The sequence below is a fragment of the Phoxinus phoxinus genome (assembly GCF_949152265.1).
Source record: "Phoxinus phoxinus genome assembly, chromosome: 23".
Classification (NCBI taxonomy): Eukaryota; Metazoa; Chordata; class Actinopteri; order Cypriniformes; family Leuciscidae; genus Phoxinus; species Phoxinus phoxinus.
Window position 1 is genome coordinate 5,014,630 of NC_136898.1, and position 16,008 is coordinate 5,030,637.

At 40.5% G+C, this 16,008-nt stretch overlaps 1 protein-coding gene across 2 annotated transcripts in view; it reads right to left on the reverse strand.

The window, feature by feature from the left end:
- The window catches only part of grk3 (G protein-coupled receptor kinase 3), a 73,429-nt gene that overhangs the window by 19,699 nt on the left and 37,722 nt on the right, over nucleotides 1–16,008 (reverse strand). For both annotated transcript variants that reach the window (XM_079599290.1, XM_079599291.1), the window contains exons 5-11: nucleotides 15,301–15,375; nucleotides 15,107–15,168; nucleotides 14,944–14,995; nucleotides 14,733–14,824; nucleotides 14,552–14,651; nucleotides 14,362–14,440; nucleotides 743–873 (exon numbers count right to left, since the gene is read on the reverse strand). In XM_079599290.1, the coding sequence (XP_079455416.1) occupies nucleotides 743–873; nucleotides 14,362–14,440; nucleotides 14,552–14,651; nucleotides 14,733–14,824; nucleotides 14,944–14,995; nucleotides 15,107–15,168; nucleotides 15,301–15,375 (591 nt within the window). The remainder of the gene's footprint in view (nucleotides 1–742; nucleotides 874–14,361; nucleotides 14,441–14,551; nucleotides 14,652–14,732; nucleotides 14,825–14,943; nucleotides 14,996–15,106; nucleotides 15,169–15,300; nucleotides 15,376–16,008) is intronic.

Below are 16,008 nucleotides of genomic sequence, written 5' to 3' on the forward strand. Positions count from 1 at the left end.
ATTATCAGCATACAGGTTTGGAATTATATGACGGCGAGTAAACAATAACGAATTACATTTTTGGGTGAACTATCCCTGTAATAGACATTTCACACTAGAAATCTTCCCATGCATTATGGTTGCTCAGAGGTATAAGTAAGCAAACGTGATCTATTTCATGCTGAGTTTTTCTTCTACACAAAACAGCAGTGATACTGCTGAAAAACAACAGGATTGCTCGCTCTCAGAACGCACCCTGCTCGCATGTGCAGTCTCCCGTTTCAGGAGCTTGCCAGGGAAGATCCTGCATATCCTCAGCAATCTGGCAGCGCGAAGCCCAAACATCTCACTTAAAATTGCATAATTCACAACGATTGCATAACTATACTCCTGCTGCTTCCACACGGAGGGTCGACAAACGACAAGATATTAGCGGTCATCGCAATGGCAGGCTAAACTCCACGTTTGGGACTGTAGGTTAAGCTCGACTCGCTCTGTCATATGACGTACTTTTCCGTTTAAAGACAATAAACAGTGCTGCCAAGAGAGACAGCTCAGCCAAACTTAATAAAAAATAACCTCAGACGACGACGCAGAACAGATTCAAGCTTACGTTACAAAATACACAAACTCGAACGGAACATTTCTTTTTCCCTTTTTAGCGGGAACAGGGAATCAAAAGAACAGGTTTTCCAGTGACAGAGGACAGTACAAACAATCCTTTCAGTGTGAAAAAGAACGACTGGGATGCCTATGATCTTACTTTGAGGTCTCTGTAGACGACGAAACGATTGTGCATGTGTTCGAGGCCCAGTATGATCTCAGCTGCATAAAAACGCATATCCTTCTCACTGAAGACCCCGTGCTGAGATAGGTGATAGTGAAGGTCTCCGCCTGAAAGACAAGTTCAATCAAACTATTAAACCGCATTATAAATATATAAGATCAGGGATTCCACACCATGTAACCAATTCATTTGCTTTACTTTTTCAGTTGTTAGTAGGGAGTTAAAAAACAAAAACAAAATGAAAGTAAATTATGTAACATAAAAATAAAGTAACAAAAAAAAAGAAATAAAATAAAATAAAGCAAGATAAAACATAAATAATAAAAAAACTAAACCAAACAAAAAAACATATACTGAATAAACCCCTCGAAAATTTGATTTCTAATCGACATTTATACAATGTAATTAATCACATGATTGTCATGAGTTAACTCGCGATTAATCGCACTTTTTTTTTTCTAAATGTACCTTAAATTAATAATTTTCAAGTTTGTAATACTCTAATCATTATGGGCATGGATAAAAATGGATGCTTTACGCAAATGTATGTTTATTATTGAAACCATAGTCAACATACAGCATGAAGACGAGACATGTTTCAAAGGTCATGGATGTTTTTCAAAGAACTTGTTCATGTCTATTAGACACATGAAGAAAGAACAAAGAAATACCAGGTTCCCATTACTTCTCTTTCTTTGCACCGAGCAATTTACTAAAACAAACATGATTAGATTTTTGCATGACAGGGCAGCTCTTCTGAAAATGCTAAATGAACATTTATTATTTATTATTACATTAGTTTGTCTCTCTCTGTGCCCATTTTGATGAAGCTAAATTCTCAATAAAACTGTTTTCATTGGTATATTTTACTGTTTTGGTTGTCAAACAACGGAATGAATATGAAATAGTGACTGAAACACGACCCATTAAAGGTTGTATCAGCGATTTCAGGTGCAAAAATAAATGATCACATTATTCTAATCTTTCCTAACGATCCGCTAGCGGGCAGTAAGCAAGCCGTCAAAAAAACGCGTCTCTGTAGGCAGCCTAGGCTCTGAGATCTGCACACAAAAACAATCGGTTTCACAAACACTCAAAACCAAAATAAATAGTGTTCAACCAATCACCGACAGGGGCTGGGTGTTGTGAGGTTTTGCGCTCGTGCACTCAGCCCTCACAACACCAAGCCCCTGTCGGTGATTTATTGAACACTATTTATTTTGGTTTTGAGTGTTTGTGAAACCGATTGTTTTTGTGTGCAGATCTCAGAGCCTAGGCTGCCTACAGAGACACGTTTTTTTGACGGCTTGCTTACGGGCAGCTAGCGGATCGTTAGGAAAGATTAGATGAATGTGATCATTTATTTTTGCGCCTGAAATCGCTGATACAACCTTTAAGACATAACCAGCTCTCCCTTCCAAGATGTTAATCTGCACAAAAATCCTGATAATCGAGCCGTCGTCTGATGAAATCAAATACACATAAGATAAAGACAATATCTGTGCTGTGATTTCAGCTATACCTGCTTGTAAAATTAGAGAAGCAACACAATATCTGTTTAACGGAATTAAAGCGCTGCTCCTCTCTGACGCGCGAGATGCAGAGAGAAAGAGAGAGAAAGGTGTGATGTGTGAGAGATGTGTGCTGGGAGATGTGTGCTGTGTGCTGATGTGTGAGAGATGTGTACTGGGAGAGCAGTACCGGCGATTCCCAGAAACTAAATAAGGTTTGGCCGCTTTTTTGAAGGGAAAAAACGAAATCGCTAAAGGGGTCTGCAATGTCGCTAAGTTGGCAACACTGTGTATCTCCATTTCTCCAACTATGGGTTGGGACACGGGTCAAACTGAAAATTAGTTTTTATTTGCGCGTTAAAAAAATGTGTGCCGTTAATATGATTTTGCGTTAACGCGCCATTAACGCAATAACTTTGACAGCACTAATATATATATATATATATATCCTCTCTAATTATATTTCAAGTTGTAGGTAGGTTAAAGATCTTCTAGTCTACCCAGTATGAGTTTAATTAGGGCCCAAGCCTTGAAAAGGCGAAGGCCCTATTGTTTTCCTTCGGATTATTATTAGGGCCCAAGCCTTGAAAAGGCGAAGGCCCTATTGTTTTCCTTCGGATTATTATTATTATTATTATTATTATTATTATTATTATTATTATTATTTTTCTTACGACTATTCGGGCACTTTTGGGTCTCTTAACGTGCTCAAAAACTCTTGAAACTTTGCACAAATGTCAGAACCCGCGGCCATTAGAGCCGGACTGAAGCTGGTACCCGGGCGTGGCAGGGGGGCTCAACAGCGCCCCCTGGAACACGGTCCGAAAACTTGGTCCATAAATCAAACACGCTTGCGTGTAATAATATGAAACTCGGTACACTTATAGATCTCATCGGTTCATATATCCTTCGTGCTCTGACTTTTTACCCCAGCCCAACAGGAAGTCGGCTATTTGGCGTAGTTTAAAAAACACATGCAATGGAATTTAAAATACTCCTCCTAGACGATTCAACCAATCACCACGAAACTCAGTGTGCATGAAGTCAAGACATGGAGGATGAAAAATTGCCAGGGGATTTTTGATATCTCGAACGGTTTGGCCGTGGCGAGGAAACGAATTTATGGCGAATATTGGAAACAGGAAGTGTGTTATAACATCCTCATACATTAATTGATCTTGATGAAACTTCAGCAGTGTGTTCGCTGTAAGAGGCCGATCACATGGATGTGACTATTGTGAGTCAAAGTTATAGCGCCACCAACTGGCAGCAGGAAGTGTGTCACTTTCAAAATGCTTTAAAATCACCCTCTTATTTTTACCCGATTTGCTTCAAACTTTATGTGTATAATGTAAACACACGGCAGATGTAGACCTGTGAAAGGATTATTGATATCTTAAATACTGTTGCCATGGCAACGCATCAAACTTTAATATTCTTTTTGGGTGCATTTGAGGCTCTTAACATGCTTCAAATTGCATGAAACTCAACATGCATATCAGATTTATTAGGTACTAGGCATGTGTGAAGTTTCAGAAACGGGCGCGGTGGAGGGGCTCAGTAGCGCCACCTTTAGTCAAAAATGGGGTATTAGTTTTACCTACAGTAACAAAAATCGGTATTTATATTTATCTCCCCGAGCCGGACAACTTTCTAATTGACAGTCATTAGCTCCGACCAACAGGAAGTCAGATATTTTGGTTTGAATGTGATTTGATGGGAATTTTGCCAGTCTCTCTCAGTGTCTGTGTGTGTGAGAGAGGAGGGGGGGCTTTATTTTAACCCTTTCTCTGCTGTGTGGGACTTCTCGGGCACTTTTGGGGCCCTTAACGTGCTCGAAAACTCTTGAAACTTTGCACACAGGTCAGAACCTGCGGCCATCAGGGCTGGGCTGAAGCTGGTACCCGGGCGTGGCAGGGGAGCTCAACAGCGCCCCCTTGAACGTGGTCCGAAAAACTTGGTCCATATATCAAACACGTTTGCATGTAATAATATGAAACTCGGTACACATATAGATTTAATCGGGCCGAACAACTTTCGTGCTCTAAGTTTTACGCCAGTCCAACAGGAAGTCGGCTATTATGGGCTGTATGAAAATGCAAGCCCCTGGAATTTGATATACTCCTCCAAGAAAAATTATCCTATCGCCACCAAACTCGGTCAGCATGAAGTCAAGACATTGAGGACGCTAAATTGCGGACGGATTTTTGATATCTCGAACGGTTTGGCCGTGGCGAGGAAACGAAGTTATGGCGAGAAAAGAAAAACACAATGTGTTATAACGTCTTCATACATTTATTGATCTTGATGAAACTTCAGCAGTGCGTTTGTTGTAAGAGGGCGATCACATGGATGTGACTATTGTGAGTCAAAGTTATAGCGCCACCAACTGGCAGCAGGAAGTGTGTTACTTTTAAGATACTTTTGACTAAAGTGGGTGGGTTATTTTTACCTACAGTCACAAAACTCGGTCTGTATATTGTGCTTATCGATCCGGACAACTTTCTCATTTACAGTCATTAGCTCCGACCAACAGGAAGTCAGATATTTTGGTTTGAATGTGGTTTTGTCTCTCTCTGACAGAGTTCCCCCTGCCATTCTCTGTGTGTGTGTGTGTGTGTGTGTGTGTGTGTGTGTGGGGGGAGGGAGGGAGGGAGGGCACACACACAGACAGCCCCCCCCTTTTCTGTGTGTGTTTGGAGGGGAGCAGAAAGACTCACACTAGAGTGCGGATCGGGCCAAATTTTTCAGTCCGAGCCCGGCCCGCGTCCGACAGAGCAGTAACCGAACCCGACCCGAGCCCGACAGGCATAAAGATATTTATGTTCGAGCCCGACCCGAGCCCGACAGTTAAAATCCCATTTTTTTCTCATACTAATGACAATTGTACGTTTTTTTGTGTGGAAAGCCCGCTTTTATTAAGCAACTGTAGGAAGGCAATCGGAAATGTCAACAGGACAAGCGCATCAGCGCGCGGAGCAACAAGCGCTCTTAACACCTGGCGCGCGCACATTATGCACGCGTTTCGTTGTCACGGCTACATAAACAAATGTCCGCACACAGGAAGACGGATGTTATGGTAATATTTTACATGTATTTTAATCACAAAAACGAACGTTTGCATCAAGTGAAAGCATCAGGCACATCGGCTACCTACATAATAAGCTGTTTTAAATTTAAAATGTTCAATGCCTTATCGCGCTGATGTGACCGAGCCCGACCCGAACCCGAACATCATTTCTAAATATCTGTCCGAACCCGGCCCAGCCCGTCGGGTACCGGCGGGTCTCGTCGGGCTCGGGTCGGGTATCCATCCTCTAACTCACACTGATGCAAGCTCTAAAGCAGACTTCTTCTCGACAGTCAAAGCGGGGTTACGTTATTGCCCGTCGTGCACAGGAACCCGAAAGACAACGGGGTGGCGGCTTTATATATATATATATATATATATATATATATATATATATATATATATATATATATATATATATATATATATATATATAAAAATAAATATAGCTGCAAGCAGCGATGGAGGGCCCAAGCCGGTGGCAGCGCCAGCCCGGTGCCTTTAGTGTAACTAAAGGCACCAGGGTGGCGGTGCCACCGGCTTGGGCCCGTAATCGCTGCTTGCAGCTATATTTTATTATTCTTCTTCTTCTTCTTTATTAGGGCCCAAGCCTTGAAAAGGCGAAGGCCCTATTGTTTTCCAAAGGATTATTCTTCTTAACTATTATTAGGGCCCAAGCCTTGAAAAGGCGAAGGCCCTATTGTTTTCCTTCGGATTATTATTATTATTATTATTATTATTATTATTATTATTATTATTTTTCTTACGACTATTCGGGCACTTTTGGGTCTCTTAACGTGCTCAAAAACTCTTGAAACTTTGCACAAATGTCAGAACCCGCGGCCATTAGAGCCGGACTGAAGCTGGTACCCGGGCGTGGCAGGGGGGCTCGACAGCGCCCCCTGGAACGCGGTCCAAAAACTTGGTCCATAAATCAAACACGCTTGCATGTAATAATATGAAAATCGATATACTTATAGATCTCATCGGTTCATATATCCTTCGTGCTTTTACTTTTTACCCCAGCCCAACAGGAAGTCGGCTATTTGGCGTAGTTTAAAAAACACATGCAATGGAATTTAAAATACTCCTCCTAGACGATTCAACCAATCACCACGAAACTCGGTGTGCATGAAGTCAAGACATGGAGGATGAAAAATTGCCAGGGGATTTTTGATATCTCGAACGGTTTGGCCGTGGCGAGGAAACGAATTTATGGCGAATATTGGAAACAGGAAGTGTGTTATAACATCCTCATACATTAATTGATCTTGATGAAACTTCAGCAGTGTGTTCGTTGTAAGAGGCCGATCACATGGATGTGACTATTGTGAGTCAAAGTTATAGCGCCACCAACTGGCAGCAGGAAGTGTGTCACTTTCGAAATGCTTTAAAATCACCCTCTTATTTTTACCCGATTTGCTTCAAACTTTATGTGTATAATGTAAACACACGACAGATGTAGACCTGTGAAAGGATTATTGATATCTTAAATACTGTTGCCATGGCAACGCAGCAAACTTTAATATTCTTTTTGGATGCATTTGAGGCTCTTAACATGCTTCAAATTGCATGAAACTCAACATGCATATCACATTTATTGTGTAATAGACATGTGCGAAGTTTCAGAAACGGGCGTGGTAAGGGGCTCAGTAGCGCCACCTTTAGTCAAAAATGGGGTATTAGTTTTATCTACAGTAACCAAACTCGGTACGTATATTCTTCTCTTCGAGCCGGACAACTTTCTAATATACAGTCATTAGCTCCGACCAACAGGAAGTCAGATATTTTGGTTTGAATGTGATATATTGATATATTTTAGACTCCGAGTTTTTAGCGGTGGTTGATTTTATTCACACCAAACTTTTTCAACATGATGAAAATACATTAAAGATGCTAAATTATGAACGGATATTAAATATCTCAAACGGTTTTGCTGTGGCGAGGGATTAAAGTAATGTCCAGAAAGGAAACACTAAAAGCCTCATATCTTCTAAAAATTTTATTATACACCATTTATTTCTATATAAAAGTATACAAATATCAGAACTAAACCCATTTTGTTCTTTTTTTCAATTTAAGAATTATGTATAAGTTAAAAAACAGCCAGAATGCGCTATTTAGTAAAAAAATAAGTCATACATAGGGCAATACTGCCCTCTTGTGTTCGAAATCAGGTAGGCCCATTGTATATTGTATTTATATATAAATATATTAGTGACTGTGAGAATATTTTCCTACGGGTTAATGGATGTGTGATTAAAGCGGGGGGCTTTTAAATCGCTAACTTAAAAGCCAAAGTAGTAGCCTACTGGACGTCCAGTAGGAATGAACTAAAACACATTCACTCTGTTCTGCTCATAGACTGTAAAAAAATGGTTCTGCTCGTTCCTCGCCGTGAACGCGTTATTACCCGTGTAGCCGTGAGCATTTAGTTTCATTTTAAACATAGCGCCATTTCGGGGGTGGGATTGCTTGAATTGCGTGTTCAATATTCCGTCATCATCTTTTCAGTCAGCTGTCCACCCATGATTAATGAAATTGGACTCCTTGTGCTGATCTTTGCTGCGACTCTCATTCAGCTCACGATTTATTAAGCGGACACGTTCAGGTTTTAATTGTAGGTTAGTGCCCGTTCTCTAACTGAACTAAATTATTTTAACACACACAAACACATCAAATCGACGGTGGAGCGCGATGATATATTTAATATATCTGTATATTTGAATATCTGTATACTTTTCCCACCGGTTAACCAACGTGTGACACCAGCGAGGGCTTTTAAATCGCTAATATAAAAGTGAAAGTAAGTATGATTATGGTGGCGCTCGCAGTGCGCTCGAATGAATTCCTATGAAAGTAGAAATTAACTAAAAAACGTTCGCTCTGTTCTGCTCACTCCTCGCGTTGGACGCGCACCGTTATGAATGCCTGTGCAGCCGTGAGCTTTTTTAGTTTAATTTTAAAATTAGCGCCATTTCGGGGGCGGGTAGACTATTGCTTGAATTTATTTTACAAAAACACGTGCTATATTTCAGATCAATATATTTGTTTTCCTTAAAATTATTCTCATCTGAATTACAAATAATGTATTTCTGTATAAAATAATACTATGACTAAAAATGCATTTGATGTTTCTTTTTTAATCAATAACTTAAAAATAAACGGATTAGGCTACTGCTCTGTTTGAGGACTAGAAATTAAAACCAATGCAATATGATGAATGTCCAAAAGATGGCACCGACAGACTGTTTTAAACGAGGTTGGATAAATATTTCTTGTTTTTAAACAGTGTACGTGTGCGTGTGTGCGCGGGTGTGTGTGTGTGTGTGTGTGTGCGTGTGCGTGCGTGCAATCAGTCCCAGGTAAGAGGCATGAATGATGGGAATTGGACTTCTGGGAGTGAGGTTAATATTCCGGAGACGGTTCCCTCAGGTTGTGAAAAGGAGGCGGCGCGGGAGCCCCAATAGTAACCAACTGCAGAACCCCAGAACCATACGTCATATCAGTGTGATCACGACAGCGCCAGCCTAAAAGTCTGATGCCAGAAGTGGGCGTGGCCAGACATTGCGCTACTTCTGTGTTTCAAAGTTTAAAACAATGCTGATATATTTTTTTTGGAACGATTTCATTACAAATGTTTATTTAATATATATATATATATATATATATATATATATATATATATATATATAAAATATTATAAAATATAATAACAATGTTTTGTCCTATTAACAAAAGACAGACAATGTACTATGAACAAATGTTAATAGTTTTTTAAAAGTTAAAATGATACTTTATGCATTTGGTTAGTGTCAAATGATTAACAATATAAATTGAACAAAGTTTAAAACAAACAAAATAATAAAACGAAAACAAAGCTTGAACATCTGATTTAATTGAAAAGCATTTTTTAAATAAAATGTGTTTTTTTCCTCTGAAATAGCAAAAGCATCGCACACTAGCTGTACCTGCTCTAAATAAATAATAGTCATTAAATAAAAATACAAAATCGAAATAAATAAATTATATTTTATTGTTATTTTTTTTAATTCTTGTTCTGTTCTGAATATCAATACATTTAAAGGATTTGTTGTGGAATATTTTGAGTATCATAATAAAATCAGAACAATTCTCGTTTTAGTGATTATTTTTATTTTTTATTTTTTTCACTGTTCTAATCAGGTCAGGCAAGTCAAATTCTTTGTCTTGTCCCTTAAAAAAGGTAATATATATATATATATACCACACTTCATATGAATTTTTGGTGTTGTGTACTTACAATGGCTGCTGATTTCATGTGTCCGTTAAGTCCATGAGACTGTAGGGTGTCTAATTTTTCATTTTAGGTTTCAGAAGGGTGCTCACGCATACTTTGTGGTTGATATGTGCCCTCGATGCGCACTTTTGCAGAACCCACACTGATGCAAGCTCTAAAGCAGACTTCTTCTGGACAATCAAAGCGGAGTTACGTTATTGCCCATTGTGCACAGGAACCCTAAAGGCACCGGGGTGGCGGTTTTATATATATATATATATATATATATATATATATAAATAAATATAGCTGCAAGCAGCGATGGAGGGCCCAAGCCGGTGGCACCGCCACCCTGGTGCCTTTAGTGCAACTAAAGGCACCGGGGTGGCGGTGCCACCGGCTTGGGCCCGTAATCGCTGCTTGCAGCTATATTTATTATTATTATTATTATTATTATTATTATTATTATTTTTCTTACGACTATTCGGGCACTTTTGGGGGCCTTAACGTGCTCAAAAACTCTTGAAACTTTGCACACTGGTCAGAACCCGCGGTCATTAGAGCCGGACTGAAGCTGGTACCCGGGCGTGGCAGGGGGGCTCGACAGCGCCCCCTGGAACGCGGTCCGAAAACTTGGTCCATAAATCAAACACGCTTGCGTGTAATAATATGAAACTCGGTACACTTATAGATCTCATCGGTTCATATATCCTTCGTGCTCTGACTTTTTACCCCAGCCCAACAGGAAGTCGGCTATTTGGCGTAGTTTAAAAAACACATGCAATGGAATTTAAAATACTCCTCCTAGAAAATTCAACCAATCACCACGAAACTCGGTGTGCATGAAGTCAAGACATGGAGGATGAAAAATTGCCAGGGGATTTTTGATATCTCGAACGGTTTGGCCGTGGCGAGGAAACGAATTTATGGCGAATATTGGAAACAGGAAGTGTGTTATAACATCCTCATACATTAATTGATCTGGATGAAACTTCAGCAGTGTGTTCGCTGTAAGAGGCCGATCACATGGATGTGACTATTGTGAGTCAAAGTTATAGCGCCACCAACTGGCAGCAGGAAGTGTGTCACTTTCAAAATGCTTTAAAATCACCCTCTTATTTTTACCCGATTTGCTTCAAACTTTATGTGTATAATGTAAACACACGGCAGATGTAGACCTGTGAAAGGATTATTGATATCTTAAATACTGTTGCCATGGCAACGCAGCAAACTTTAATATTCTTTTTTAAAGTTTTTGAGACTCTTAGCATGCTTGAAATTGCATGAAACTCGACAGACACTTTACATTTATTGCCTAGTACACTTGTGCAAAGTTTCAGAAACGGGCGTGGTAAGGGGCTCAGTAGCGCCACCTTTAGTCAAAAATGGGGTATTAGTTTTACCTACAGTAACAAAAATCGGTATTTATATTTATCTCCCCGAGCCGGACAACTTTCTAATTTACAGTCATTAGCTCCGACCAACAGGAAGTCAGATATTTTGGTTTGAATGTGATTTGATGGGAATTTTGCCAGTCTCTCTCAGTGTCTGTGTGTGTGAGAGAGGAGGGGGGGGCTTTATTTTAACCCTTTCTCTGCTGTGTGGGACTTCTCGGGCACTTTTGGGGCCCTTAACGTGCTCGAAAACTCTTGAAACTTTGCACACAGGTCAGAACCTGCGGCCATCAGGGCCGGGCTGAAGCTGGTACCCGGGCGTGGCAGGGGGGCTCAACAGCGCCCCCTTTAACGGGGTCCGAAAACTTGGTCCATATATCAAACTGAATATTGCATGAATTAGTATGAAACTCGGTACACATATAGATCTCATCGGGCCGAACAACTTTCGTGCTCTAAGTTTTACGCCAGCCCAACAGGAAGTCGGCTATTATGGGTTGTATGAAAACGCACGCCCCTGGAATTTTATATACTCCTCCAAGAAATTTAATTTGATCTTCACCAAACTCGGTCTGCATGAAGTCAAGACATTGAGGACGCTAAATTGCGGACGGATTTTTGATATCTCGAATGGTTTGGCCGTGGCGAGGAAACGAAGTTATGGCGAGAAAAGAAAAACACAATGTGTTATAACGTCTTCATACATTTATTGATCTTGATGAAACTTCAGCAGTGTGTTTGTTGTAAGAGGGCTATCACATGGATGTGACTATAGTGAGTCAAAGTTATAGCGCCACCAACTGGCAGCAGGAAGTGTGTTACTTTCAAGATACTTTTGACTAAAGTGGGGGGGTTATTTTTACCTACAGTCACAAAACTTGGTCTGTATATTATGCTTATCGATCCGGACAACTTTCTCTTTTACAGTCATAAGCTCCGACCAACAGGAAGTCAGATATTTTGGTTTGAATGTGTACTTTTCGGAGCATTTTCCCTCTGCCCCTCTGCGTCTCTCTGTGTGTGTGTGTGTGTGTGAGAGGAGGGGGGCTAGTTTAGTTTAACCCTTTCTCTGCTGTGTGCAAAATCTCTGGCACTTTTGAGGGCCTTAACATGCTCGAAAACTCTTGAAATTTTGCACACAGGTCAGAACCCGCGGCCATCAGGGCCAGGCTGAAGCTGGTACCCGGGCGTGGCAGGGGGGGTCGACAGCGCCCCCTGGAATGGGATTCGAACACTTGTCCGTATATCAAAAACGCTTGCATGTAATAATATGAAACTCGGTACACATTTAGATATCATCGGGCCGAACAACTTTCGTGCTCTAAGTTTTACGCCAGTCCAACAGGAAGTCGGCTATTATGGGTTGTATGAAAACGCATGTCCCTGGAATTTTATATACTTCTCCTAGAAAAATTATCCTATCGCCACCAAACTCGGTCAGCATGAAGTCAAGACATTGAGGATACTAAATTGTGGACGGATTTTTGATATCTCGAACGGTTTGGCCGTGGCGAGGAAACGAAATTATGGTGAGAAAAGAGAAACACGATGTGTTATAACGTCTTCATACATTAATTGATCTTGATGAAACTTCAGTAGCGTGTTTGTTGTAAGAGGCCGATCACATGGATATAACTAATGTGAGTCAAAGTTATAGCGCCACCAACTGGCAGCAGGAAGTGTGTTACTTTTGACAAAAGTGGGGGGGGGTTAGTTTTACCTACAGTAACACAACTTGGTATGTATATTGTGCACATCGAGCCGGACAACTTTCTAATTTACAGTCATTAGCTCCGACCAACAGGAAGTCAGATATTTTGGTTTGAATGTGGTTTTGTCTCTCTGCCAGAGTTCCTCCTGCCATTCTTTGTGTGTGTGTGTGTGTGTGTGTGTGTGTGTGTGTGTGTGTGTGTGTGTGTGTCTCTCTCTGTGTGGGGAGGGGAGGCAGGGCACACACACAGACAGCTCCCCCTGTCTGTGTGTGTGGGGAGGGGGGCATAAAGACTCTATTAAAAATAGGTATATTGTGCCATCTAGTGTTTTATACTATGTATACATGTGTTTTTTTTTCTTTTAAACAAGTGTTTTAAAGTACAGTAATTTCAATGAATATATATACCACACTTCATAGGAATTTTCGGTGTTGTGTACTTACAATGGCTGCTGATTTCATGTGTCCGTTAAGTCCATGAGACTGTAGGGTGTCTAATTTTTCATTTTAGGTTTCAGAAGGGTGCTCACGCATACTTTGTGGTTGATATGTGCCCTCGATGTGCACTTTTGCAGAACCCACACTGATGCAAGCTCTAAAGCAGACTTCTTCTCGACAGTCAAAGCGGAGTTACGTTATTGCCCGTCATGCACAGGAACCCTAAAGGCACCGGGGTGGCGGTTTATATATATATATATATATATTATATATATATATATATATATATATATATATACATATATATATAAATATAGCTGCAAGCAGCGATTACGGGCCCAAGCCGGTGGCACCGCCACCTCGGTGCCTTTAGTGCAACTAAAGGCACAGGGGTGGCGGTGCCACCGGCTTGGGCCCGTAATCGCTGCTTGCAGCTATATTTCATTATTGTAATTTGATTGAGATGTCACATGAACAGCCACTTAAACCGTGTCCATTTCGGAGAATTCTGGGAAAATGTTTATCATTCTGATATGTAGGAAGGGTTATTATGACTAGATTGAGTGTCTAAATGCTTTTGTGGAGTTAAATCCACTTTCTGAAGAGCGTGATGTGATAGTTTCACAAATCAAGAAGGCCGTTCAGAGAAGTGGCCCGTGCTGCAGCGCAGATACAGGAAGTGTGAATGTGTCTGAAGAGGAAGCTCCGCCTCATGTTCAGGCTGACATTGAGTTATAGAGGAAGGCCAAAATAAGAGCCCTAAATGGCCTTCTACAATTTCACACTGGGTGGTGTTGGCTTGGATTCGTGAGACTATCTAAACTATAGCACAAAAAATGCTCATGAAGTGAGTCCAAAGCATTGTACTTCTGCTTTTTTTATTTGGAGTATTGCACACCGGATGCACACATTTTATTGTCAGTTTATGGTTAACAATATTGATTGTTTAAGGGTATTATGTAATTAAGATTTCTGTACAGAAATCCTGATTCATAGCTCGGCGCTGGTGTTTGTACACTCATTGAAAACAATGTGTTCGAATTTTAACCATGTTGCGCGATGCGACACTGCGCTTCTTGTCCGGTGTGCGACCCCCTTTAGTCTTATGTGTACCGAAAAATTTATGTATTTTAGGTTTTGGCATTAAACTAGTTTTACTTTATACATTAGCATGAACAAGCCTTTACACCAAAGAGATGATGGCTTCCCTTACCATTCATCAAGTCCAGGATGAAACACAGTTTATCAGGGGTGTGGAAGGCATATGTCATACACACTATGAAAGGGCAATCCTGCAGAGAAAAAAAAAGATGGAGAGGGTACAACAAATGAGACCGGGATGTTAATTGTGCAGTCCGAGTACGACGATAAGTTGAGTTTGCACTTGTGAACGCGTCACTCACCCCAGTGCTGACCAACGACAGCATGATTCTCTCATTGAGTGCCAGCGTTTCTCCCTGCTTCATTTTGATCCGCTTTTTATCCAAACACTTCATGGCATACCTGAGACACAAACAGTAAGTAAGCACATCCTTTTATCCAAAACAAGCTTCTTTTTGGTTTCACCCTTACAACAGCACTTACATTTTCCCTGTGTCCGCCTTTCTGCATCCGTACACCTCTCCAAAACCCCCTCTACCGATGATCCGATGCACGCTAAAGTCATTCATTGTCAACTACATGCAAAAATAAAACAAGATTTCAAAAGTTTTTAAGGGTGCATGAATAACTTTTGGGTAAATAAAAGCACAAGGGACCAAAACGTAAGAAAAAAAAATTAAAAATAAAAACTCACATGGATATTGAGCTCTACATTCTTCCACTGGCAGAAACGCGTGAACTTGTCGCTATAGAACAAAGGTTTTAATGTTAAAATTATTCCCAAGCAACAAAATAACTCAAATGAACATTTGAATAGCATGCTTTTTTATTAGCTTATATGTAGCCGTCTGGGTCACCTTTCAATGAACTTCTGAAAGATCTTTCCTCGAAGACTGTCACAGATTTCAACTATGTATGGCTGGAAGGAGGCAAGCAAACATATGCATCAGGATCTGCTTTCGAAACACTTTACTTCCTTTGTGTTAAATGCACAAAAGCCAATCTGCACCCGGAAAAACAGGTTAGATTCTATCAAGTTGGGGGGAGTTACCTGAAAGAGATTTGGAGGAACTTGTTTCTTTGCTAGGTGAGTCTGGACATGGTCTACTGCCTTCTTAGAGAAGGGCTGTGAGAAAGGAAGGTAGATTAATGACATTTACGATAAGGGAGGTCAAAACACTAAAACAACAAGAACAGTTTCCCTTGAATAAACGTCAAGCATCGACATTAACCTCTTAAGCATTCCTGGTTATCACAACATAAAACAGTGTGACAATCACACAGGCCTTGAGTGTCCTATAAGCCATTGTGTTGGTTCATTCAGGCTTCCTGTTTCTGAAAAGCTACTACTGGAGACTGACGGAGGCTAATGGTACTCTTGTTTTCTCAACAGAAATCATTTGAGTCTCCGGATCTTCAATGGACAATAAGAAATATCATCCCTCCAGCTAGCAGCATTATAGAACCATGTTCCTTTGCATATTAGGTAGGGGTGTAACGATATTCAAACCGAACCGGAAAAACGCGATACACCACCTACGGTTCGAACCGCGATACTCTCATTTCGAACCGAAAGCGCCACGCCCCTTACTTCCCCGCCCAGATCTCACTTCACCTTATGTCACAAAACAATTTTTTCTGACATTTGATTAAATAGTATTAGTAGCCTACACTTGTAACAACTAATGAAAGCTGTATTTTACTAAATATACACTAACTTTTGATTTCCAAGTGCATGTCACGTTATATTTGGTGATCG